Genomic DNA, 25,466 nt, shown 5'->3' with positions numbered 1-25,466 from the left:
GCCCTTAAACACCAGATATAGTCATCTGTACAAAATTTGGTCCTTCGAGCCGGATCAGGCAACCATTTCAGTCATGATGTCCAGGCCATATGAGAGAGGTATAACAGATGTAAATCGACCACAACGGTCAAGGCACCTGTCATCGCATTTCCAGGAGTATGAAGTTGGTTATACTCCAAGAGGGCGTGTTCCTGGCGATCAGCAGACCAGAGATTCTTCAGATGAAGTACTCAAATACCTTCACAGCATCAGAGAGGAAAATAATCAGCTACGCAGAGATGTCCAGCATCTGACAGACATGATCCAGAAGACCCCTGTACTACATGCTCAACCTCAGCCACAGGTAAATAGCCGAGAGGAGGACATATTCACTACACCAGCACCTACTAATAAGCGGATGCCATTGCGTGGTTATATAAACCCACATCAGCCAGTAAGTGCCCCACTGGTACACAGTGATGCCCCTCCATCTCCACAAGGCAGTCAACATATCTCCACTGAGGAAATTAATCAACGCTTGCAGGAAGCAGGACTAATCAGTAAAGATGCACCTACACCGGTCCCGTCTTGTGCTTCATCTCCTTGCTCCCAGGTCAGTGCTGCAGATATAGACTTTAAACACTGTCTAGAACCAGAACAGTCATGTCACAAGGAGGATAAAGCCTGTAAGCCACATAGTAAAGCTTATGATCTGTCATGTGATAACAAACAGTCACGTCATAAAGCTGCGTCCAATCCAGCTGCTGTTTATTATCGCCCCGAACGTTATGACTCTTCATCTTTCCAAATGACAGAGCCCTATCACCATAATGCTAGATATCATCAAGCTTCTGATTTCCCTCCCACCAGCACTAGCCAGAGATACTATGACAATGATTACCATATCACTACGACTTATCAGTCTAGTAGTCCAAAGGTTCATCGTTACAGTCATTACTCTGAGCAGGAAAGCAGATACCCACCTGACCAACCATACTATACCCCATATCATCATTCTCCTTATGGAAGAACCCATGCTATCGATAACTACTGTGGTCCCAAGCCAACCATCCCTGACCTTAAGTCAGAAGACCCACGTGAGTTCGCCAGACTAAGACTAGCTCTGGACAACTTACTTCCATACGATGCTTCAGAGCGCATTAAGTTTCAAATACTTATGGACTATCTCAAGTGTGAAGAGGCGCTACTCATAGCTGACTCTTACAGCAGCAGCCCATTCCCATATACAGACACTATGAGGGCACTCACAGAGATGTATGGTCAGCCTCAGCAGCTGGCACTGAAGAGGATTTCTAATCTGATGGATGGTCCTAATATCAGGAATGGAGACATAAAAGCCTTTAAATCATTTGCCCTTCAGATTCGAGCACTGGTAGGGATGCTGCAACAACTGGGAAGCCAAGGATGGACGGAACTGAGTGTGGCTCGCATGTCTCTCGCCTTTTGGTCAAGTTGCCACATGACCTAAGGGCAAACTTTCACAGATTTGTAAATCCCATCACAACTCCAATTCCAACACTACTACATCTTGCTGATTGGCTTGAGTATGAGGTACGAGTTCAAATCAGTGGTGATCAGCACAGCAGTACAACTCCCAGAGAGAGATTAGCTCCGCCCAATGGTCGACGTCCTGACTACAATTCACAACGATCCACCACTATTCTTCACGGTAGTGATGTCAGTGACTCAAAGTTAAAGGCAGAGGAAATTTCAGCTGTAATGATGAATGAGTTCACACAAGATAAGCCAAAGAAATACTGCCCCTTCTGTGAAACAGTGCAGCATTATCTGAATCAATGCAGCAACTTCAAACTCCTGTCACTAGAACAGAAAACAAAGTGGATAAAGGCAAACAAGCGATGCTGGCGCTGCGGACGTGAACATCAGGCAGCAAAGTGCAACCTAAAGGCCAAGTGTAAACAGTGTGCAAGGAAGCATCTGGATATCCTACACAAGGTTAATTCCAGCCAAAATGTCACAGCAGCTGTTAGCCCACAAACACCTGAATCAAGCACCTGCCTAGTAAGTTCTGTGTCAGAGACTCTGTACGTTGATCATCCAGCTAGTAGCCGACACGTGCTGCTCAAAATGATTACAGTTATCATTCAGAATGGCCAGAATGTTATCAACACCTATGCAATATTGGATGATGGCTCAGAGCGCACTATACTGCTACATGATGCTGCTCATCGCCTTAGTCTCCAGGGGAAGCCTGAAGACCTCATACTCCGTACAATCCGACAACGAGTCTGCACTATCCACAGTGCCACTGTATCATTCACAGTTGCTTCTACCTCTCAACCTAGTAAGTCATACAGAATCAACATAGCCTTTACCGCGAAAGAGTTGAACTTAGGTTGCCATACTTATCCAGTTGAAGCTCTGCAGAAGAAATATCACCATCTTAGAGACATTCCATTGTCAACTATCAACGGTGCCCAGCCATTACTGCTTATTGGATCAGATTACCCTCATCTCATTACCTCAGTGGAACCAATACTTCTCGGACCCCCTGGTGGACCTGCAGCTGTTCACACTAGACTAGGATGGACTCTCCAAGACCCTTCAAGTATCTTACACAACCAACTATCTCCACAGAAGTGCCTCTTCACCACATACAGTGCATCAGATGCCGAACTCTTCCACCATGTGGAGAAACTATGGCAATTAGATACACTGCCTTACCGAAGTGAGAAGTTGATCACCAGATCTAAACAAGATGCTGAAGCTGTCCTTATGTTGGAAAAGCAAACCATCAGAGTTCTGGTTGATGGTGTGAATAGATATGCAACACCATTACTATGGAAACAAAGGCTTCCACTTCTTCATGCAACTCAAGAATCAGTCCTGCCTCAGCTACATGGGACTGAAAAGCGGTTAACCAAAGACACAGAGAAAGCTATCATCTACTCCCAGGAAATCCACAAGCTCATCGATGCTGGTTATGTTAAAGCAATACATCCAAGCAAAGTCAAAGAGAGCAACTGTTCTTGGTTCATCCCACACCACCTGGTGCAGCACAATGGGAAGTATAGAATAGTCTTTAACTGTTCCTTTATGTACAATGGACAGAGCCTTAATGATCACGTTCTCCCTGGGCCCACACTTGGAGCCAGTCTTCTAGGAGTCCTCCTGAGGTTCCAAGAACACCCAGTAGCCATCAGTAGTGACGTGAAGGGAATGTTTCATCAGGTCCGCCTGCCCGGGCGAGGACAAACCCTTCCTTCGATTCCTGTGGCGGGATGTTAAAGTGGATCAGGAACGGATTATCTATGAGTGGCAAGTACTCCCATTTGGTACAACATGTAGTCCATGTTGTGCTACCTTTGCACTTCAGACTCATGTTCAGAAGCTTACAGTCCCTGAAGAAGATGCTCGCCTGTCTGTAGAATGCTGTTTCTACGTAGATAACTGTTTGCAGAGTCTCCAATCAGAAGAGCAGGCCAAGCAGCTAGTGAGTCGACTGCACACACTACTCCTGGAAGGTGGATTTGAACTCAGAGAGGCTAGCAATGTTCCTGCTGTCATTGAACACATACCCAAAGAATCACGGTCAGAGAATAGCACACTCTGGTTCGCACATAAGACATCAGACCCTCAAGAACGCACACTTGGACTACTGTGGCAATGTAAGTCAGACACGCTCCGCTATAAGCAGCAGCCCAATGAGTGTCCAGAAGTGACTATGCGCAATATATATCGCCTCCTTGCCCAACCAGATGATATTACCAGAGGAAAAACACTCTCTCAACTTGCTGGAATAAGTCGTTGGAATCATGGACCCTCCTTTCTCCTACAGCCATCTGACTTGTGGCCTATGATACCAACTAGTCAAGTCACAGAAGGAACAGAGGAGCTGAGGAGTACAGTATTTTGTGGTTTGACAACTGACTCGACAGATTCAGCTATACCCAACATCCAGCAGTTCAATAGCTTTCAAGAGCTATTGGAATTTACCACTCGATCTCTACAAGGGGTGGCCAGTGAAACTTCTCCCACTTCTGGTGATTATCATCATGCTGAGGTATTCCTTCTCAGACTTGCACAGATGGATAGCTTCCCAGAAGAGGTAAAATTACTTCAATCTGGTAGACCACTTCCATCCAATAGCAGAGTGCTCACCTTAGCTCCTGAATACGATGCTGCTTCAGGTCTGATCCGTGTGGGAGGTAGGCTTCGCAGATGTCACAGCCTGAGTCAAGATGTTCTACATCCTATCCTTTTGTCCTCCTCTCACCCAATCTCCAAGCTTCTAATTCAGCATTATGACTCTCAGCTTCATTACCCTGGAACAGAGCGTGTATTTGCAGAGCTACGCCGAAAATATTGGCTCGTGATAGGCAGAGAAGCAGTCAAGAAGTATCAACATAACTGTGTGGAATGTAGGAAATGGAGAGGAAGTCCTCAAGTGCCAAGAATGGCGGATTTGCCCCCCTCTAGTCTACGGCTTTTCAAACCTGCCTTTTATTCAACAGGGGTCAGCTGCTTTGGCCCTATGCTTGTGAAAGTCGGACGACGCACAGAAAAGAGATGGGGTATCCTGTACACCACTCAAGCCATCCACTTAGATCTCCTACCAAGTATGGATACAGACTCATTCCTCAGACTTAGACTCCAGGCCACTAGGCTATGTCTCTTCAGACCCTGCTGACCTAGACCCGGTTACACCTAACTGTTTGTTGATGGGGCGGCCAGACTCCTCCCTTCCACAAGTGGTTTACCCTAAATCAGAACTGTTGAGTCGTAAAAGGTGGCGTCATTCCCAAGTTCCAGCAGATCATTTTTGGAAGCACTACATCCAGCACTTTCTTCCCACACTCCAAGCCCAGCAGAAATGGCAGACAGAGAAGGAAGATATTTCTGTGGGAATTGTAGTGCTGGTTGTCGACCCCCAAGCACCAAGTGCTCTTTGGCAAGTAGGGACTGTCAAGACTGTCTTACCCGAAGCAGACGGACGCGTGAGGACAGCAGTTATTCAAGTGAAGGACAGGACGTATACTCGCCCAGTTGTTCGTCTCATCAAGGTACAGGCCTTGCCTGAAGACAAAGGGGACACTTAGTTTCAAATTTGCTTTACAAATTTGGGGGCGGCTGTACAAAAGATTGTAGTTTAACGTTAGTTTAGTACTGTTGGTTCTTGTTTTGGCCAGTAGGTGGCGCTCTAGAGCTGTCTTCCTTGTGTCAGCGGAGACTTGTTTTGAAAGACGCATTTGCATTGCACGGACATTTCTGAGTATTTAGCAGTGTGCGTCTAATAAAGTAAGTAATGTCGTTTATACTGGATAGTTATTGTGTTGGTGTTTGTGTACAGAGACGCCAGTTTTCAGTTATCTATAGCGGGTATTAGTATATTATTTTGTGACGTTTAGAACCCTGACCGTTAGCCATGTAGCCTAGCTATTGGTGCTGTGACCGCTAAGCCTGTTGCTTGTTCTCAATGTGTCCGTGTAATAGAGTTTCTATAAGTCATGTTGTATATCTTTCATACATGTTATTAACAGGCTTCAGTCATGTCTTGTACTTTAATTGTTTATTGATAATTTCTTAATACTTAGTATTTGTTTCTGCTGTAGGAAAACCACACACCCATATGCATATATACTCAAAGTCTGTGTTGCTGATCCTCATGAAGATAAAGTTTTTCCTAATCTGGATCTGTCTCTGCCTCTACCTCGACTCACCTGTACAGAAATTGTTGTTCTGATCGGACACCCTGAGATGATAGCCCTTAAACACCAGATATAGTCATCTGTACAGTTGCATCTTCTCTTTTGTTCTAATTCTGGTCCCTGTAATCAACAAACACCTACTGGAAGAAAAAACCTTTTTTCCTGGAAAGAGAAGTTAGTGAGAGTCTTGGTCTGTGACCAGCACAGAGGTCAGAGAGAGATCAGAGAGTCTCCTTTCTCCCCTACTGTTGGTCTTCTGTTGCTGGTCTGTCAGCATTTTTTGGTCCCAGATTCCTGTAGAGATGATGTCTCCTTGATGGATTATAGCTCCTCACACAGAGACAGCAGGGTACAGATCCCTGATTCCTCCCCTACTTGGTAATTTCTCCCCATTGTTCACTTTCAAAAGCCTTTTTTTCTCAAAACAATTCTTACTACAAATTTCCATCTGCTCTTTACTTTCCCTACCTTCTTCTTCCTTCTTGCCAACTTCCTCTTCTCCTGCTTCAACCTTTTGCTAAATGAGTGATACGGACTACATAATAAAATGTTATTTGTTCTATAGTTTACCTGGTGTCAAAGTTGAACATCCTCACCTAGTTTTTCATTGTTTGCAGCCTGTTAATCAGAGCCTGTAAAAACTAAAAAGTAATTTCTTTGGTTTTGTTCCTAGACTCACTTGGGCAGATGCTTAGACTTTAACTGATTTTTTTCAAACACACAAGTCTTCACTCATTCTGATCTTCCCATACCACAGCATGGTTAGACATTAGCATTCACACAATTACCTTATAATGACTCTGATTCAGCCTGGTAGTGTGTACGACACATTCGTTCAGAGCAACGTACCCTGTGGTGTGTTCATCATGCTGCACACTGAAGGAGTCATTACAAGCTTTAGCATTATATTATTAAATCAATCATATGCCCCTTTTACTCAGGTGGGACAATCATATAATTATTATCTCCATGCTTAAGTATAATTAATAGTTATGTTATATAACAGTTATAATTAATCTAGACTTAAAAACCAACAATAACAAAAAACAAACAAGCTACATCTGACACAAAGTGACATATAACACACAAGCTGAGCTTAAAGTGGTTCACGATCTTGCTTAATTTTTATTCTTACGGGGGTTGCCCTTATAAGCCCATATGGCTTCACAAATTTTTCGTAATCCTACCAGTGATTAGTTCAGTTACCTTTCTCTTTTTCACTGGCGTTTGTTACTTTACACAGCACTTCACAGACTAATGGGCTCACCCTCACCATTAAGGAATTAAAGAAATTTAAAACACACGTCACGTGACTTACTGTAACCAAAACAAAGCGCTACAACATCCAAAGTGTTACCGTAAACAGAGATGATTCATAACACTGTACTCACAAACTGAATGGAGCGTCTGCTGTCCGCCACCTGGACCCAGCATCAGGCGGGAGTCCAGCCCTCCATTTGTTGGAGCGGAATTTTCCCCGAATCTCCTATGAGATTCCCACCGGTGGGTTACCTTCAGTCTGGGCCAGGCGTCGATCAACGGAACACCCCACCAAAATGTTGTGGAAATCTTCTTATAGAGAAAACAACTGGAGATTATCAGTGTGATAAACCATCTCAAAGTTTACTCTCATTTCGACATGGAGTGGATCACAATTACAGTACATTTAAGACGTAAGGCACATCTTACTATGTACAAGTATCCACTGAAGTATTGAGGACACAAGACCTGTATTTATACCCTGTTACAGATCCTCACATGAGCTGTTGACTATCCTTTGATATGCATGAGAGCAGTAAATCCCCACTTTCCTTCTTTTAACAACGTTCCCATGGTCACTACAGTGAAACTCCCACCATTTGATAACCAAATGCTTGATGGAACAGGAACAACCATCAGCCAGAGGCACAGCATCACATGACAACACAAAATTTCCCATTTGTTTTGTATTTTTTCTTCATGACCAACAACCCAGAAGACACATACAGAGATACATAGAAAATATATTTATAACACAGATTGATGAATAAATATATATTCCTATTTTATGTTATTATACTTATATTGTCGTATTGGATTGGCTGGAGGAGGGACTATGTCTGTCGGCTGGCCTGGGAACTGTGTAAAGACATCAGCAACTTCGGGAATTGATAAAAAACACTAGTGTGGGCACGTGGTCGCTTGAAGTGCTACGGCTGTATAGTTTAGGTGGTCAGGAAGCAGACATTTCTATTTTATAACTAAGACTAAGAGGGGGTGGCTGTAGAGAACATGCAGAGAGGCATGTACAGTAAGACTGCGACTCTGTGTCCTGGGTTGTCACAGAGTAGGGAGGCTAAGCAACATGGCCATGTTATTAGGGAGTAGAGAGGCTCTGTCCAACGTGGGATGGATGCTGCTCTTCTAATCAGCCCAGGTTTTCACCCAAAAGTGCTCCAATTAGCCACAAAGCCCACACAGTTTGCAGGACACCACCTAGACAACCAGCGGTGGAGCAATGACAGCCTACGGGCTACATGTCATCGCTGGTCACATTGGGGAGAGGTCCAGAGAAAACTACAGAGTCCGAAATTGTTTTGACAAACGAATACACTGACACAATGTTAGTTTTAGTGACTTCCGATTGCCGTAAACGGGCATCATTAGCTCCTGCGTGTATTACGATCTTAGCGTACTAATGCTTATCCTTAGACAGGAGCTTAAGATAAGACTCAATGTCGCCCGCTCTGGCCTCAGGCAAACACCGAATTATGTGTCACAGTTTGAGCACTTTCCTGTTTTATTTTGAAGGACTTCCTGTTTTGTTCATTCCTCAGCTGTTTCACGTCATCACCAGTCCTCATTATGCACCTGCCTGTAATCAGTAATCACGCTCCAGCATATAAGCTTCAGGTCTCACACTAGCCAGTTGCCAGATTGTCGCGTGTACTCACCACCTTCCAGCGTTGCCGTGTTTGATTACCTCGTATATCGAGCCTGTTCCTGATCCTCGTTGTTCCTGATTCCTGAGAAACAATGTATTTATTCAAACACACTGTTAAATTACAGTATAAACTTTTGTTAAAAATGTAAAGTAATGTCTGAAAGTTTTTCTGTAAACCGGAGGAGTAACATGCCCTGCAGGATCATGTACAGTGTGTTCCCCTGGTCGGGAGGTTTGTCAGAACGCAGTGCAATCTGTGTGTTGTAGGATTTGACCAGTTTCAGCCACAACAGTACAAGTAAAATGAGTATGAGGTCTTGGAAGGGTTATTGCACAGTAATAAATATAAATCTTGTACTGGTTTGCACAAATGTTGCACTGTCCCTGTTTTTTTCTGGACACAGAGCATCAATAGTAAACATTTTTGCACATTTTGTGGCAATTGGCCTTTCGTGCAGCCTGAGGCACTGTATTGTTTTAATGTGGTTTTGAGTGGGAGTATGTAAGTCATGGCTTTTGGTTTTCAGTTTGCTGGTGTGTCAAGCTGTAAGCACGCCAGTTATGTCTGAAGTTAAAAATAGGAGTTGTGAAGACGTGGAGTTTTTGTTACTTTGGATGCCCTGTCTTTTATCTCCTGTGAAGGTTTGTAGTTGTCATCTATGTTTAGGTTTTTGTTTCTTGTTAGGAATGGAGCGTTATCAGTTTTAGCCTGTTAGAATACAGTGCGGTTTAGATTAGTTTTAGTCGTCCAGTGTCATTGTCTTGTATGTTCCCTATTTAGGATTAGTGTTGCCCGTAGTGAGCGGAGCGTTCAGTTTTTATATCTGCCTGTGTCTTATTGTTTATCCAGTGAGCGCTGTGAGTTTATGTTTGTTAACTTTTATTTCTGTGTTTTGGGTCGTTCATTTGGGTTCTTCCTTTTCCCTGGTCCGCGGGTGTGGCCAGGGCGATGTGTAAGGTTAAGGAGTGTTTTAATAGCACGATAGAGTCACATCTGTGTGTATGTGCACTGGGGCCATGGTGGATGTTGCCTAAACTAACACCAACATTATGGATAATCCTTCCCACCCCCTGCACCACACTATAGAGGCTCTGAGCAGCTCCTTCAGCACCAGACTGTTACACCCACAGTTCAGGAAGGAGCGCTACCGCAGGTCATTCCTCCCCACAGCTATAAGACTATACAATACAGTACTACAGTGACACACAATTGTCACGACCTGTTGTTTCCCTTTCTGTTGGTGTTTTACTGGTATTACCATTGTTTACTGTGTTTTTTCTTGCACTTTTATTACTGTTATTTCCTGTTGCACAACCTTTCTACTGCTGGTGTTAGCTTTTGTTTTGGTCCGTCATGCTGCTGCTGTAAACACAAAAATGTCCCCATTGTGGGATCAATAAAGTCCTATCCTATCCTATCCTATCCTATCCTATCCTATCCTATCCTATCCTATCCTATCCTATCCTATTCTATCCTATAAACATAAGATGTTGTATTGCTTACTCAGCAAAGTATTGTGATAGTTTTTGTAGGTTTTGTATGGTTATCTGAAAGCTCTGAAGTTTTTTTTTATTTTTAATTTTCTGAGGGTTGTCTGATTCTTTCTTTTCTCGTTCTTTGATGGTTCAGGATTCAGCGATGCTTTGATGTGTGATGTGGGTTTTACTTTTTCCCTCCCTTTTTCCTCGGTCTCCTGGTGATACTAATTACTTTCGTCCTGGTTCTACATAGAACCAGTTCCATCTACAGATGCTGACAGGGGTACCCGAGTCCAGTCTGTCTGACCTGTTGCTGACAGTTCTGCAGCGATCCGGTTGGAGAGAGGGTACTGCTGTGCTCTGTCGGGGCTGGGAGGAAGCTCGGGGGCTCTTGACACTCCTTGAGGGCAGAGGCAGACCCTGGCACCTTCACGCCCTTCTGAACCTAACACACTTGTCCCATGATGCCACACAGGTCCACGACTTTTTGTCTCGACATTTCAGACGGAACCATCCCTCACCAGCATCGGTGCTGCTGTTTGGCTCTGACCCACAATGCGCAGCAACAGTGCTGCGCAGTGCCCAGGACCTGGGCCTCACCTTACCAACGGTGCACTGGGTTCTGGGCCAGCCTCTGAGCCCTGATGCACTGCACACTATTGGGCTGCCCCTTGGACTGCTGGCCTATGGACAGGTAGACCGGAAACCACTTGATTTCTATATTAGAGATGCACTGCAACTTGTCACCCGAGCTGTTGCTGCAGCAACTACATTAAGGCCGGACCTAGCTCTGATTCAGAACATGGTGAACTGCTTCAACAAACCCAACAAACAAGAGGTGCCATCGTCCGGACAGTACCTGTCCAGGTAACTAACGTTTAACGAACAACTGACTACAACTGTGTTGCTTAGAAAACAGATTATAGTTTATATCTGTTCAAATACAGCCCAGATTTAGAAATATAGAAATTAGCATCAGAATTAATCTTTGTACAAATCATTCATAAATGAATTCCAGCATTACTTCATCCAGCAGCAGTTAAATGCAAATTATTTTTTTTCCAGTAATGTGCAGAAAAATCCCTGAGGGTGACTTTGATCCTTCCTTCCTTACCTCTCAGACAGGAAGGGACAACATTAATATTCATAACCAGAGCCTGTTTTTTCAATGAATACAAACATGTTATTCATGAGGAGATTTATTGCTGATCTTAAGCCCATCAGCAATAGAGTCACAATAAAAACATAACATTTCTTAATTTGTTTGTTGATTATTATAATATATTAGTATCAGAGACTAAAAATTATGTCATGAAATCATATGTTATAATAGTTTTTTCTTCTGAACCAATTAGAAATTACAAACAATCAGACCTTTTCACTTTTTTTCTTTTTTTCACTATTCATGTATGATGAGAAGAAATATTTGATTTTTTCTTTGATTTACCTTTTTTAAATACATTGGAACATTAAACACAAACTCCTGCGACTGGCTGCATATCATAGCTGCATTATGTTTTACTGCAGGTTTGTGGAGGATAGAGGCTTTAACCTCTACTCAGCTTCCTGATAGTGAAGGATCAAACACAGTAAATGAAGTTATTCAGACAAAACATCTGAAGACTTCTGTAGGAAAAGATGAAAACAAAAGGAAGAACATGAAAAGAAGCAGAAACATTCAAGATTTAATGTGGAATCTGTTTAAGGTTTTGTATCCAGATCACAAATCTTTTATCCAAACCAGTCAGAAAATGAAACATAGAATCATAAATGCAAACAAGATGATTATTAATGGCATTAAGCCCCTTGGATGTTCCACCCTTTACATTCTGACTAAGTCTTATTACAGTCCTACTGGTCTTGTTGTTTAGATGATTAAAAATGCTGTTGCCTGCTTGGGCCCCTGGTATTTGACTGCTGGGCCTGTGGGAGAATCATTAAAATGACCCCAGTTAATTCAAAATGTTACAACTAGAGACTGACTGGACTTGCTGGAGTGCTGTTCTACCAGTGCTTCCTATTTCCTAGCTGTAGAATGGGAGACAGAACTTTTAGCCACTTAGCTCTTCTGTAGAACCAGCTCCAGTTCAGGTTTAGGTTCAGAAATCTCTTTGACAGATACTGATTCCAGCCTATGTCCGTTAAATTGTACTCAAACATGTGAACTCATACGTGCAACAAACTTTACCAGTCTGTTTTTAACAAATCTATTTGATTTGATTGCATCTGCATTGTGTTGGACTGGGGAGTTTGTTGGACCAGGTATGTTTTATGCTGTGATGTGGGGCTTAGGTTAGGGTGCTACAGATTTAGATGATGGGACCCCCTTTAAAACTGAGCTCCTCTAATTTCCACCTATGTCAGGATGGCTTTGCTTGCCACTAGATTTCTTATCTGTTTACCAAAGATTAGATAATTGTATTTCTGTACCATATGTTCAATTACATAATAATGGTAGTGAACAGTGTGTTTATGAATGATGTGGTGTCTTTTGGTGTTGTTAGTGCATCTGTAAAATAGATTTGTACTAACACAGGTTTATAAATACCGGCCACATACAAGTTATTCACAGCTAAACCAATATTTCATTGACTACAAACTTTAAAACTCCAAATCTATGCTACAAATTCATTTAAACAACCCAAACAACACACAAACAACCCAGCGGGTTGTGTGTGTGTGTGTGTGTGTGTGTGTGTGTGTGTGTGTGTGTGTGTGTGTGTGTGTGTGTGTGTGTGTGTGTGTGTGTGTGTGCGTGTGCATGCGTGCGTGTGTGTGTGTGTGTGTGTGTATTACCTGTATTTGTCCCCTCTTCTGCAGGTTTCTCTCCAATACGTCTTTCACTGGTCTGACAGGTCCGGTTCGAGTCCACCAGAACCAGTCTCAGATCTTTACTTCACAACGGTTCCATATCTGGAGCCTGCAGCGGGATGCAATGGGTCAGCCCACCTGGGTGACTGTGGGGAGTTGGGAGGGAGGTCAGCTGCAGGTAGAGGATCAGGAAATTTGGCAGGGACCCAAACATTGGCACAGGACGGAGGGGACGGGTGAGAGAACTAAGGGCCGCTGGAGACCGGGCATGCCGGTGGCAGGCAGCAGAGTCAAAGTGGTGACGCTGGTGGAGCACCCCTTTGTCTTCACACGAGATGTGGATGATGAGGGCAGTTGCCCTGCGGGTCAGTTCTGCCTTGATGCTGGCACCAACAGTTCGGAAAATCTGGAGCGGTTCTTTAGGGAGGTGGCAAGCGGGAACAGCAGCTTCCTGCCTAGTGAGTACAGCAAGTGCTGCTATGGATACTGCATAGACCTGCTAGAGAAGCTAGCTGAGGACCTGGGCTTTGAGTTTGACCTATACATCGTTGGCGACGGGAAGTATGGTGCGTGGAAGGGAGGGCGCTGGACTGGGCTTGTTGGGGATCTTCTTAATGGACTGGCGGACATGGCAGTAACTTCGTTCAGTATCAATTCAGCCCGGAGTCGTGTGATTGACTTCACCTCACCCTTCTTCTCTACCAGTCTGGGTATCCTGGTGCGTAGTAAGGACACGGCAGCCCCAATAGGAGCCTTCATGTGGCCCCTGCACTGGTCAATGTGGGTTGGCATCTTCCTGGCACTTCATATCACAGCACTCTTCCTCACACTGTACGAGTGGAAAAGTCCATTTGGCATGACTCCCCACGGACGAAACCGGGTCAGAGTGTTCTCTTACTCATCCGCTCTGAACCTGTGTTATGCCATTCTGTTTGGGCGCACAGTCTCTTCCAAGACTCCAAAGTGCTGGACTGGTCGCTTCCTGATGAATCTATGGGCAATTTTCTGTCTGCTAGTGTTGTCTAGCTACACTGCTAACCTTGCTGCTGTCATGGTTGGAGAAAAGACCTTTGAGGAGGTGTCAGGGATCCACGATGCAAAGGTAAGTAAACAGAAATATTTGAGTTCAGAATTACAGTAGAAATATTTCTGAAATGTTAATGTAAATAGGTTCAAGTCAAAGTTGTTCTACTTTTATCTAAAAATGACAGTTGGAGATCAGCTCATGATGGACACAATTTAGAGAAGCTGTATATTTCAAGGGCACCAGGGCATTTTCAATAAAATGCTGCTGTTTCAAAATAACTGCGGGTTAAGTGATCACCTGCTTTAAATTCACAGAGTGATTAAAGGTTGTGGGAGCAGTCTGTCTGGAATTGATTAGCTTTTTATTTTTTACTGTCCAGATCTGTTCTGGTGGTGGACTGGGTAGTATAGACATAGAACATAGACATTCACAAGAATGCAGATTTTTATTCAGAGCAGAATTACTGAACAATAAACTTGTGTTTTGCCAGCTGCACCACCCGTCCCGGGGGTTTCGCTTTGGGACAGTGAGAGAGAGCAGCGCGGAGGATTACATGAAGAAGAGTTTTCCGGAGATGCATGAGTATATGAGACGTTTTAATGAACCAACGACCCCTGAAGGCGTCGCCACCCTCAAGTAAGACCAAGCATGCTCTGAAATGTGTAAAAACAAGCGTTAGTATAATTGGTGCTAGTGTGTCTTAATAGCTGTTAACTGGTGGATACATTACTGTAAACCTGCTGCTGCCAGACAAGGCTGTTGAACTGCTCCCAAGCTCAGGTTACAGTTCCTACTGGTCAGTCTTAAGATTCTTCCAAGCTTCACTCACCTTGTTTCTAAAGGTTTGTGTGATGCCAGATGATCAATCCACATTATTATGCCCTGTATTATTCTACACTATGGCATAAACACAACTTAGTGATAAATAACATGTGTACCCACTCTGTATTTTACCATCAGCCAATCAGAAGGAAACTGACTGAAGAGCCTCAGATCACATGAGCAATAGCAGAGCTCTGACTGGAGCAGGAGACCCTACTGTTGTCCCACAGACCACTTAGCTCCATTGTTGAGTGTGTCCATATTTTTCTAACTAGAGATCATATTTTTCCACTTACATGACAACATTTGAAGGTTGTTGTGCTCTCTTTATTTGTTACGAAGAGCAGGTCAATCTGTGAGGACAGTGCCAAATAATGACAATAATGAGTCATCACTACCAGTCTGTGCTGTAACTATGTCGCTCTGTGTTGAAGGACAGACCCTCCACAGCTCGATGCCTTCATCATGGACAAAGCATTGCTGGACTACGAAGTTTCCATTGATGCTGACTGTAAACTGGCAACAGTGGGGAAACCGTTTGCGATAGAAGGTAACATGATGCTGGCGCTTGATGAGTTACTTTGTTTGTGGGTTTGTTTACAGGTCAAATTCGAAATTATGTCTCTTTGTTTTAATGCTTCAGTGTTTATTGCTTGGACCATGGCTTTGGGGGGTTGTGCAGCAAAACACTCACAAACACTCGTGAATCATAGTGTTTATGTTTTTTATTATTACAGTATATTATAACATCTGAACATTTGTGTGCAATACTGTACGAAACCTTAACAACTGTACACTGAATTGAACACTAACCATCAGATTTATTTTTAAAAATCTAAAACAAAAGATTAGCAAAAAAAGCAAGAAAAAGTTAACAATTTCCCTCTGACAGCCAAGCTAGGTCAGAACCTGTCATTTGGTGGTGGCTAGACTTTTGCTGTTTGATTTTTGCCTGCATTTCAGCCTGATGCGACATATTCTGCAACACCCGCTCTCTGTCCACTGGTGGGTGTGCGTTCACCTGTCTGTGTGTGCGCACATTGGGGACAGAACTCCGCCGTGCGTGATACAGAGGAAAATTGTAAACACGCAAACGTGGAGACAGAAATTATGCCATCATATAAATAACATAAGGCTATTTAATTTAATTACATTTAAATAACACAGGCCTGTTATAAAGGATAGATGATCTTAAATTACTTCTCTCATTATTATATAATGTACAGATGCCAGATTGAAATGGACAAACTCAAACCACCACTGCGTTAACAGACAGATACATCTCAAATTTATTACGCGGTGACATAATATTATCAGCAAGGAAGAAAGGACAGAGCAGCGGTGAGAGGTTGCCTGGTCTCCTGCAGGAGTGTCAGCCTGAGACCCCAACGTCCCAGACAGCAAGTCATCCATCGGTCCGTGGGGCTCTGCCTCTCTAAGGCTGAGGCACGAACTTACTGTATAGACCCTGATCCTATGTCAGCTAGACATCTGGTTTTGTGTTAACTTCTGGCCTGATACCACTGGCCAACAATAAGTGTTTACTCAAAATTAAAATGTCTGTTTCCTGGAGTCTATCCCAGACATTCCTTAACTATGCCAAAATTGGGTTATAGAACAATCCACCTGTTAACATGACCAGAACAAATTGTTGATTCAGTAGACACAGCATACTACCACTACTAATAATATATGATATGGTACGTAAATATACTAAACTATGAAAATAAAATAAAATTAATTTGGAGGCTTACAATAGGGGACCCACATGCATGGCGTTTGAGACAGGTAGGTATGATTGAAGGGCTTTAATCACAAGTCCGGGAATGTAGGTACAGTAATCATACAAACATATGATCAGATCAGGCGTCGGTACAGACAGGGCTCAGGCAGAATCAGAATGCAGACGAGACTTACTGGTAACCAGGCAATCCGATCAGGCAACGGTACAGACAGGGTTCACACAGAATTTGAGTACAGGCAAGGTTCGGTCACAGAATCAGTAACAGATCAGAACTAGGAGGAATGCTGGTATGGTACGAGGTATGAGGTGAGTACTGGAGACTAGAGATGTCCAACTCGAGACCTCCTACCCGACACAGCGTCGCTCTTTTGAAGCAGAAGTGTCATCAAGAAGATTCTCGAGCGCGTTCCAATCATGTGACCAATGTGAGCGCGGTCTCGACCTGTCACGTGACGTGTTGAGCAGCTGAGCGGGCATTTTGAGTGGGCGGGCAATGCCAATATGTCAAGGCTTTGTAAAGGGTCCAAATCACTGCTTACACTGTGGGTTTTTGAGAGGAGATTGCTAGCGTCATTATCATTGTTGCCAATTAAATAGAGAGAGTTCTAGTAGAGATTTCGATTTAGATGTATTTAGTTTAGTTAAACACTGAACACTCAATACATACAACAAACATACACACATAGGCGCATACACATACACCATATTTATTTATACAGATAGGTATAGAATATGAGTAGGAATAGCATTGTCAGATAGATCATTTAGTGTGTGAAAGAGTTATAAGTGAGGCAGTAGGTAGTACTACTATAGTAGTAGTAGGGACATGGAGCAAGAGCCAGTGCCCTAAGAGTCCTCATATGTCTGGGAGCACTTTGATCTCATCAGCCCCAGAAAGGTCAAGTGCTTGATTTGTGCTCGGGAGCTGACTTATAGCAGCAATACATCATCCATGCTGTGTCATCTGCGAGCCAAATACCCAGAAACCACACCTAATACAGCAGCAACTGATGCATCTGCTGCTGCTGCGGGTGGAGCTGGAGTTCAGGCCCAATGAGGTATGCTGTACTTATACGTACTATATTATGTTTTAATTTTAAGGCCGACAAGCGGAGTTGGATGAGGCACTATTGAATATGATTGTGCTGGATGCACAGCTTTTCAAAGTGGTGGAGGACGAAGGCTTCAGGGCCTTGCTCAGAAGCTTGACCCCATGTATGTCCTGCCTTCTCGACAGACTTGAAAAAGTACTGTATGGTGGACAAAAAATATGAGGAAGCCAAGAAGAAGTCCATAAATGAGTTGTATAAAGCAGAGGCAGTCAGTGTGACTGCTGACATGTGGACATCCATTACTATGGAGGCATATCTTGGGGTCACTTGCCACTTTATTAATGAGAATATGGAGCTAGCAAGTGTTTTGCTTGGTTTGGGGCATTTTACACAGTCCCACACAGCAGAGAACCTGAGGGATGCTATGGAGCTGCAGCTGCAGAGGTGGGGTTTGAGACATAAAGTGCACTGCTTAATTACAGACAATGCAAGCAACATGATTCCATGTGCAAAACTTATGACTTTGCGAAATTTGTCATGTTTTGCACATAGTTTAAACCTTGTTGTGAAGAAGGCTCTGGGACAAACTCCTGTTCTCACGGACATTAGAACAAGAGCGAAAAGAATTGTAACATTTTTCAAAGCAGTGTCAAGGCAAAAGAAAAACTCGAAGAGGTTCAAAATTACCTCCAAACTCCAGCACACATACTCCTTTAAGAAGTTGATACGCGGTGGAATTCTACATACCTCCATACAAATCTCCACATGCCAGCAACATCTGTGCCCTGCGAGCGGGTCTTTTCCAAAGCTGGAGAGGTGGCAAGCCGAAGGAAGAACCACGCACTTTGGAAACCATTCTTTTTCTTAATAAAAATCTTTGATGTCACAAATGACAGACGCTCATCAATGTAATAAAAACAGTTGCAGAGCACAAGTTGCAGAAGCACTCACGCAGTAAACGTAACATTTCACTATAACATATAAAGGCTACCAGATATACATTTATCTACTAAGAAACACAATTACACGTCTTTGACAGGGACTGTCAGACGTTAAGCCACCACTTATCTGTGATGATTTGAGCCAGTTTGCTTTGTTGCAGTTCTCACAAACAACCAGCAGATGTCTGTCTTTCTAACTGTATCAAATGTTTCGAGTAGCGTGTCGATTTCAAACCAGTTGTGTCAAAGTTGCTCGGTGATTCAAAAGGCTTTGATTTCGCCATCTCTACTGGAGACTAAATACCAGACAGATTGTTAATTGACTGCAGCTGCACAAGTCATGTGACCGGAAGTAAAGCTCAGACTAGACCTAGAAAAGTAGCCGGAAAAGCACAAAATAAAACAGGAAAGAGAACCAGAAAAAATAACACAAGTCCAGAGTATGACAGAACCCCCCTTCCTAGGGCGTATACCCAGGTGCCCAAAACTGTGCAGAGCCCGACCAGGGTGGGCGGAGTGAGGACAGGAAGAGAGTCACAACCAAAAAAAAAGGAAAAAGCAGAGTCCATATTAAACTCCGGATGAGCCCAGGAGATCCGAGTGAGTGCGATGGAAATCCTTAATGAGTGTATCATCCAAAGAAGTCCAGCCCAGGACAGCGCTGGACTTCTTGATAATCCTGTCCAGTCTCTCTCCGTGTTAGGAGTCCAGTCCAGTTTATTGTTCAGATGCACACCCAGGTACTTGTATAAGTCTACTCTCTCAATGTCCCTTCCCTGAATGTGCATCGGTGGGATTACAGCAGGCTGCTGTCAGCAGAAATCCACCACCATCTCCCTAATTTTCCCTGCATTGATCAGGAGGTGGTTCCGCTGGCACCAGTCCACAAAGTTCTGAGTGAGTCCTTTGTACGTCTTCCATTCGCCCCCCTCCCTTATTCTGACCAGATGATAAGCGTTGCGGAGCTCTAGCTTAGTGAAGATCTTGGCCTCCGATAACAGCTCAAAGGCAGAAGACAGCAAAGGGAGAAGGTAGGAACCCCTGATGGTGACCTCATTTAGTCCCCGGGTTGTCGATGCAGTGGCAGAGAGGGACATCCTTCTTAGAGCATTCAGGTCACTGGGCAGCTCCTGAGCCACCAGGCAGTCCTCATCAACCTGGGAAAGTTCCTGTAAGAATACATCACCAAGAGCTGTGGCGTCCCATCCAGCCTCGAAATTCAATTGCGTATTTCGCTGTACTCCGTCTTCCCTGTCTAATACCCACCAGGCGTTGAGCCGCCTCTTGTCCTGGCGAACACAAATGCACGGCGCTTGAGACAGGTAGGTATGATTGAAGGGCTTTAATCACAAGTCCGGGAATGCAGGTACAGTAGTCAGACAAACAGATGATCAGATCAGGCGAAGGTACAGACAGGGCTCAGGCAAAATCGGAGTACAGGCAATGTTCGGTCACAGATTCGGTAACAGATCAGAACTAGGAGAAATGCTGGAAAGTGGTGATAGCTCGCAACAATCTGGCAGAGGTATGAGGTGAGTACTGGAGACTAAATAAAAGACAGATTGTTAATTGACTGCAGCTGTATGAGTCATGTGACCAGAAGTAAAGCTCAGGCTAGACCTGGAGCGGCAGTAGCCGAAAAAGCACAAAATAAAACAGGAAAGGGAACCAGAAAAAATAACACCAGTGCAAAGTACTGTATGACAAAATTCTGTTGAAAATCTGGTTCACATATCAAAATGTGTCCTGTGGTGAAACAAACCAAAACAGGCTGTAAAGAGAATGACAGTACAGGAACTGGGCACACAAAGCATTCATTCAAAAATAAGAAATGATGCAAGATGTGCTTTCAAAATAAAAGGTCTCGGCAGGAAGTTATGTTGGAACTAATGACACTAAGCCATTCAGTGTGTTTACATGCACTTAAACAGGACGGGTCATTTTTGTGATAATTTGTTCTGGATCCTTCCCATCGAATCTTGAAATTAGAGCCTTGTCTAGTCCAGGTAGACCACAGAGAAACTAGATTAGACTGCAGCTGGCTGACTTAAAAAGTTGCAGCAAACTTTTTTTCTGTACCTGCTTCAGATTTGTGTGTTTTCAGGATCGTAACCTTTAGAGACAGAGAATTTTTTTTATGTGGGGTTGGGACTTGACTGAAATTAAACACAACGGAATGTCTAATAAAACAATCACCCGGTGAACTGTTACTCAAACATCAGTAGGACCAGGATAAGGGGTTGCTGATGGGCGATGGTCCATCTACTAAAGCCGTTCTATCAAAACAGAAACATATTGGAGAACTTAAAGTAGAACAAGGTTCCATTAACCGGGACGGGTTGGTGGACTCAGGGCTGGCCGCATGGGTCCCCTGCGGTGGGGGTGTGGTGGCTGCTGGGACCGGCGGCCCTGTGCCGGGGTGGGACCATTTTGAGGGTTGGCGTGTGCCTGTCTCCGGGGAGCCGGAGGCGGGCCTCCCTGCCGGTGTGCGGGGGCGGACCTGGGGGTGGAGACCTGGGTAACCTGCGTCCGGGGGACTCCCTCTGGGGGTGCCTGCCTGTGCCCGGAGGGGTGTCTCTCCCCTGGGGCGCTGCCCCTGCTCGGGTGGGGCGCTGCCTGCCCTAGCGGTCCGACGCCCTCTGGTAACTGCTCGGGCCTGTTGCAGGGGGGGTTGGCGGACTACTCAGGCTAGAACCTTCATTGGGCCCTGGGCGGAGGCTGGCCCTCAATGCACAACCGCAGAGTATGTGTGTGGGTTTGAGTGTCACACTACACGGGGCGAGCATGGGCATACTTGAGCGAGAGAATGGGTAAGTGTGAAAGAAGGGTGAGGATGGCTCTGGCTGTGCTGCGTGTGTCGCCTGGGCAGTAGTACTGCGGTCCCTGGGTCTCGGCTGTCCCTTCCTGGCTGGGGGTTGTGGGGGGTGGTGGGATAGGTAGCAGAGCCAGTCGGGAACCTGGCTCTGCGGACCCTGGTGCTCTGCTTCCCAACTACATTTCTCCGCATTCATCCACTTAGGTCTGCAAGGGGCGTCCTGCTGATGGAGGGACCAGGGCTACTGGGAAGTGGTTCCGTCCCTTCCAAGTGGGATGCTCTGCAGTTTTAATTGCATTAGTCATACACACTTGTCCAGGAATCTGGGGGCTCCTTCCGGGGGGGCCAGTAGACTTCCCATTGATGGCTCTGTCTGCTGGACCCCCCGGAGAATTGGGTATCTCCCAAAGTTCCTCATACTTAGCTACATACACATACATTTAGGGCCGGAGGTGGGCTCTTTCACTGGGGCCTGGGGCTCAGGCCAGTTGTGGCCTCGGCCACTGGCCCTGATGGAGAGATCACCACCCAGTTTTAACTGCAAAAAGACATTTAGGGCGAGGGGGGCACTGTCCGGGGGACACACCGTCAGCCAGCGGTTGTGCTCCTGGAGGTGTCACCCACCTTCAGTGCACTTTAGTTCCACACACTCACGCCCAAGCTGGGTTGCAAGGTTCTGGGGTACCTATTTCTACTGCCCTCTGCCTCCCCCGGGTTGGGGGGGTTGGTCGGGGCTCGGGAGGAGCTGCGGTCCCTGCCTGGGGCCACATGGACGGCAGGCCGGAGACCTACCCTCCCCACGAATGTGATCAAGCGAATGGTGTGGGTGGGAGAATGTATCTGAGAGTGCATTGGTTCACGTATGATTGACTAGTTTGTTGTGAGAGAGTCTATGGTGTGTGTGTGTGTTGATGTGTGTTGCACATGTGGATGGGTGTATGCGTCTGTGTTTGTGTGAGTTGGTATGCCTGTGGTGCGGTTGAAGTGTGGGGGGTCCGGTTTTTCGCCCGGGGTACGATGATCGTCTGCCTGGGTGGTCTCTTTTCTGCTGACCCCACCAATTGCTGGCCTTGTGCTGCAGGCCGCTGTAGCGCCAGGGGATGAGGTCGGGCCGATGGGGTAGGCCCCGCTCCGCCCGTGTGGGGGTGGTGGGCTGGGGGCGGGCCCCACTCTGGGCGCGGGGGCATCTTCTGGCGGGCTCCCTACGGACCGTGGGTCCTCGGGCTCTACTCTTTCAGGCCGACCCTCCCGCCGGGGGGAGTGTTTGCCCCTGGTTCTCATGGGGCGGACAGCGTTGACCCCCGGTGGCCCACTCTGGCCTCGGGTGCTGTCTCTGTGGCTGCTGCAGCTCTGCCTGGGGGGCTCTGTGTGGGCGGCTTGGGTCGCAACACCTGCCCTCCTGGAACTGAAGGTGTGTGGGCTCCCTGGCTGCTAGGATTCCTTCCTCTGCTTGCTGGATGGGCGTAGTGGCGGAGCCCCTCACATCACCCTGGCTTCCACAAGTGGCATTGTTCATGCACCAACGTCTGCCTCACCCTTTGGGTGAATAATGATAAGCTACAGCCTTACTAACCTTGTAGTGGGACACTTTCCAAATCCAACTGTAAGTATTATTGATACTTATCACTACCGATATGAATAATGTGTGAATATGGAATTTGTGGTGTTGTATGTCATGACTTTTATTAAGTAGTATGGGATATGTATAATAATGCACATATGTATGTATATTGTATGTATATGTTTGTATTAGTATGTGCACATACCTTAGCACTATTATTGGTATTAGTATTAATCTCCAAGGTAAACCACAGTACAAAAATTGTTTAGTTATGAATGTGTTAGCCTAAGGTACATCCATGCTTCTTATTTATTTATTTTTTTGCTCCGATTGTTTACTTAACAGATTTGCTTGGTTTCAGCAGCTGGTTGCACCCCTTATCCCCCCCCCCACCCTCCCGCATACACACCCTAAAGCAGAAACCTAACCTGTCCACCAACACAGCAACATCACACACATTTTGGATTAGCTAAATAAACCATTAAATAAACCATAAATCAGGAAGAGTATATATATTCTATATATACTCTTCTTGTTAAAGCAAAGCTGTCCATCACAATATGGCATTCAGCGTAATATATGCTGCTTGCTTAACTGCTGGACAGAACAAAAAAAAAAAAAAAAAAAAAAAAAAAGAACAAGGTTCCATTGATTCAAAATTGACCACAGTATTTAAGAAAAACAAAGAAACTACTTTTTCTGCTCTTTGCAGGTTATGGTATTGGTCTTCCTCAGAACTCTCCTCTCACATCCAACATCTCTGAATTCATCAGCAGATACAAATCCGACGGTTACATGGACCTACTACACGACAAGTGGTATAAGGTGGTTCCCTGTGGGAACAGAGTGTTTGCTGTCACGGAGGTTAGTTGACCACATTATGTTTTGTGTTAGTTGTCTTCCAGCACCTTGTTTTCTTGCATTTTGAAAAAAAAGCCTGATGGTTACAACTCAAATTTGAGCTTTGAGCAAAAATTAAAATGCTTAGGTTTGTAGGCTGTGGAGTTGTAATTTCATGGACAATTCCTCTTTATTGCACCAGGCTGTGGCAGTGTGTGCACCTTCAGTGGCAGACTGATCCACCCACAGTGTAGGAAGGAGCGTTACCGCAGGTCCTTCATCCCCATGATTGTTAGACTAGACTGTTAGACTGTAGGATGTGAAGGTCTGACAGACTCAAATCTACACTCAGTTTTGGTCACTTTATCTTGGAGACTGTTTTTACTGTACTTTATGTGTGAGTGGGAGATCTGCTGCTCCATCCTGCACAAATTTTAAGTACACTACATGACTGAGCGGTAAATATGTAAATATGTTTTTATGTTGTTTATGTTATGTTTTTAGGTTTTATTTACCAGTTTTGCACATCTCTCTCTAATCTTGCTGTCTTCCCTAGCTGCTCCAGCAATTGAACTTCCCCACTGTGGGAAAACAAAGTCTGTCTGTCTTTCTGTCTGTCTGTCTGTCTGTCTGTCTGTCTGTCTGTCTGCCTGCCTGCCTGCCTGCCTGCCTGCCTGCCTGCCTGCCTGCCTGCGCTAGTGCGTAGGCCCGAGCTCCGATTTTTTGCTTGGATTTATACTTTCCCTCATTCTTAAAGCTGTTCTGCAAAAGTGGACGTGACACCAAGCAAACTTTGTTTGCACCAGCAAACAACTGATCTCACTAACATCGACCTGCAAAATACTTCACTCTGCCAGAAATGTCAAGCTTCCCCAAAGAAATAAGGAGGAAAACAAGGGGAAGCAGATAAGGCAAAAAAGTTTGTGGAGGGAACAAAGACCGAAGAAAAGCACTGTGCAAAGAGAAGATTCAAGCCGCATCTCCTTTCGCTGATTAAGGGCAATGTAAGGTCACTGGATAATAAAATGGATGAACTGACAGCTTTGGTGAGAGAGGAGAAAATCTTTGCCGAGTGTAGTTTGATGTGTTTCACAAGCGAGGAGGCGTGGTGGCCTTTTTTATTAACAAGTGGTGCCACCCTGGATATGTGATGGTCAAAAAGCGTATGTGCAGCCCTGACATCGAACTGCTGGCCGTGGGCCTCTATCCATATTATCTACTCAGAGTTTCCACATGTTATCCTCGTCGCTGTTTACACCCCCCCCCCACACCCCACCTTCCGTTAACGCGGCTGTGGCATGTCACATCATACAGACGGACGCCTCCAGCCTGGAGTCCAAACATCCCTCCCCCCTCTGGCAAAATCCCTCCCCCTTTTGGGAAAGTCTACATGCTGTACCTGAGCGGAGGATGCTGATCAAACTCCTCTCTATCCTAGACAACACCCCCCAGCCTCTACAGAGTGTGCTGGCTGGACAGAGGAGCACTTTCAGCCAGAGGCTGATCAGTATTAGGTGCTCCACAGAATGCCACTGGAGATCCATCATACCAGTGGCCATCAGCCTGTACAATTCCTCCTCTGTCTGTAAGGGTTGATCTTCATCTGTGAAATAAAATGCACAATAAAACTTTAGCAAGTAATTAGATGTGTGTGGTGATGTGTTAGCATTATTATTCTTAGTCTCTAACCCCCAACTGTGACAGCGATCAAAGTGTGCAAAATAATTTCTCTCTGGGATTAATAAAGTCTTTTGAATCCGTCCATCCGTCCTACCATCCATC

The 25,466-nt window shown here is 45.0% G+C and overlaps 1 protein-coding gene across 5 annotated transcripts in view; it reads left to right on the top strand.

The window, feature by feature from the left end:
- grin3bb (glutamate receptor, ionotropic, N-methyl-D-aspartate 3Bb) overlaps positions 1–25,460 on the top strand; it is a 61,961-nt gene extending 36,501 nt beyond the window's left edge. For 2 of the 5 annotated variants that reach the window (XM_029149532.3, XM_029149535.3), the window contains 5 exons: positions 10,325–10,938; positions 12,892–13,984; positions 14,400–14,545; positions 15,166–15,281; positions 23,557–25,460. In XM_029149532.3, the coding sequence (XP_029005365.1) occupies positions 10,325–10,938; positions 12,892–13,984; positions 14,400–14,545; positions 15,166–15,281; positions 23,557–23,717 (2,130 nt within the window). In that variant the 3' untranslated portion in view covers positions 23,718–25,460. Of the gene's footprint in view, positions 1–10,324; positions 10,939–12,891; positions 13,985–14,399; positions 14,546–15,165; positions 15,282–22,718 lie in introns of all 5 variants that reach the window. The other 3 variants (XR_008694339.1, XM_041070705.2, XM_055507734.1) reach the window with 3 other exon arrangements.
- Positions 25,461–25,466: the final 6 nt, after the last annotated feature.

The sequence above is a fragment of the Betta splendens genome, chromosome 4 (genome assembly GCF_900634795.4).
Source record: "Betta splendens chromosome 4, fBetSpl5.4, whole genome shotgun sequence".
NCBI lineage: Eukaryota > Metazoa > Chordata > Actinopteri > Anabantiformes > Osphronemidae > Betta > Betta splendens.
The sequence above is the reverse complement of the archived record's forward strand: the minus strand, read 5'-3'. Positions and strand labels throughout refer to the sequence as shown.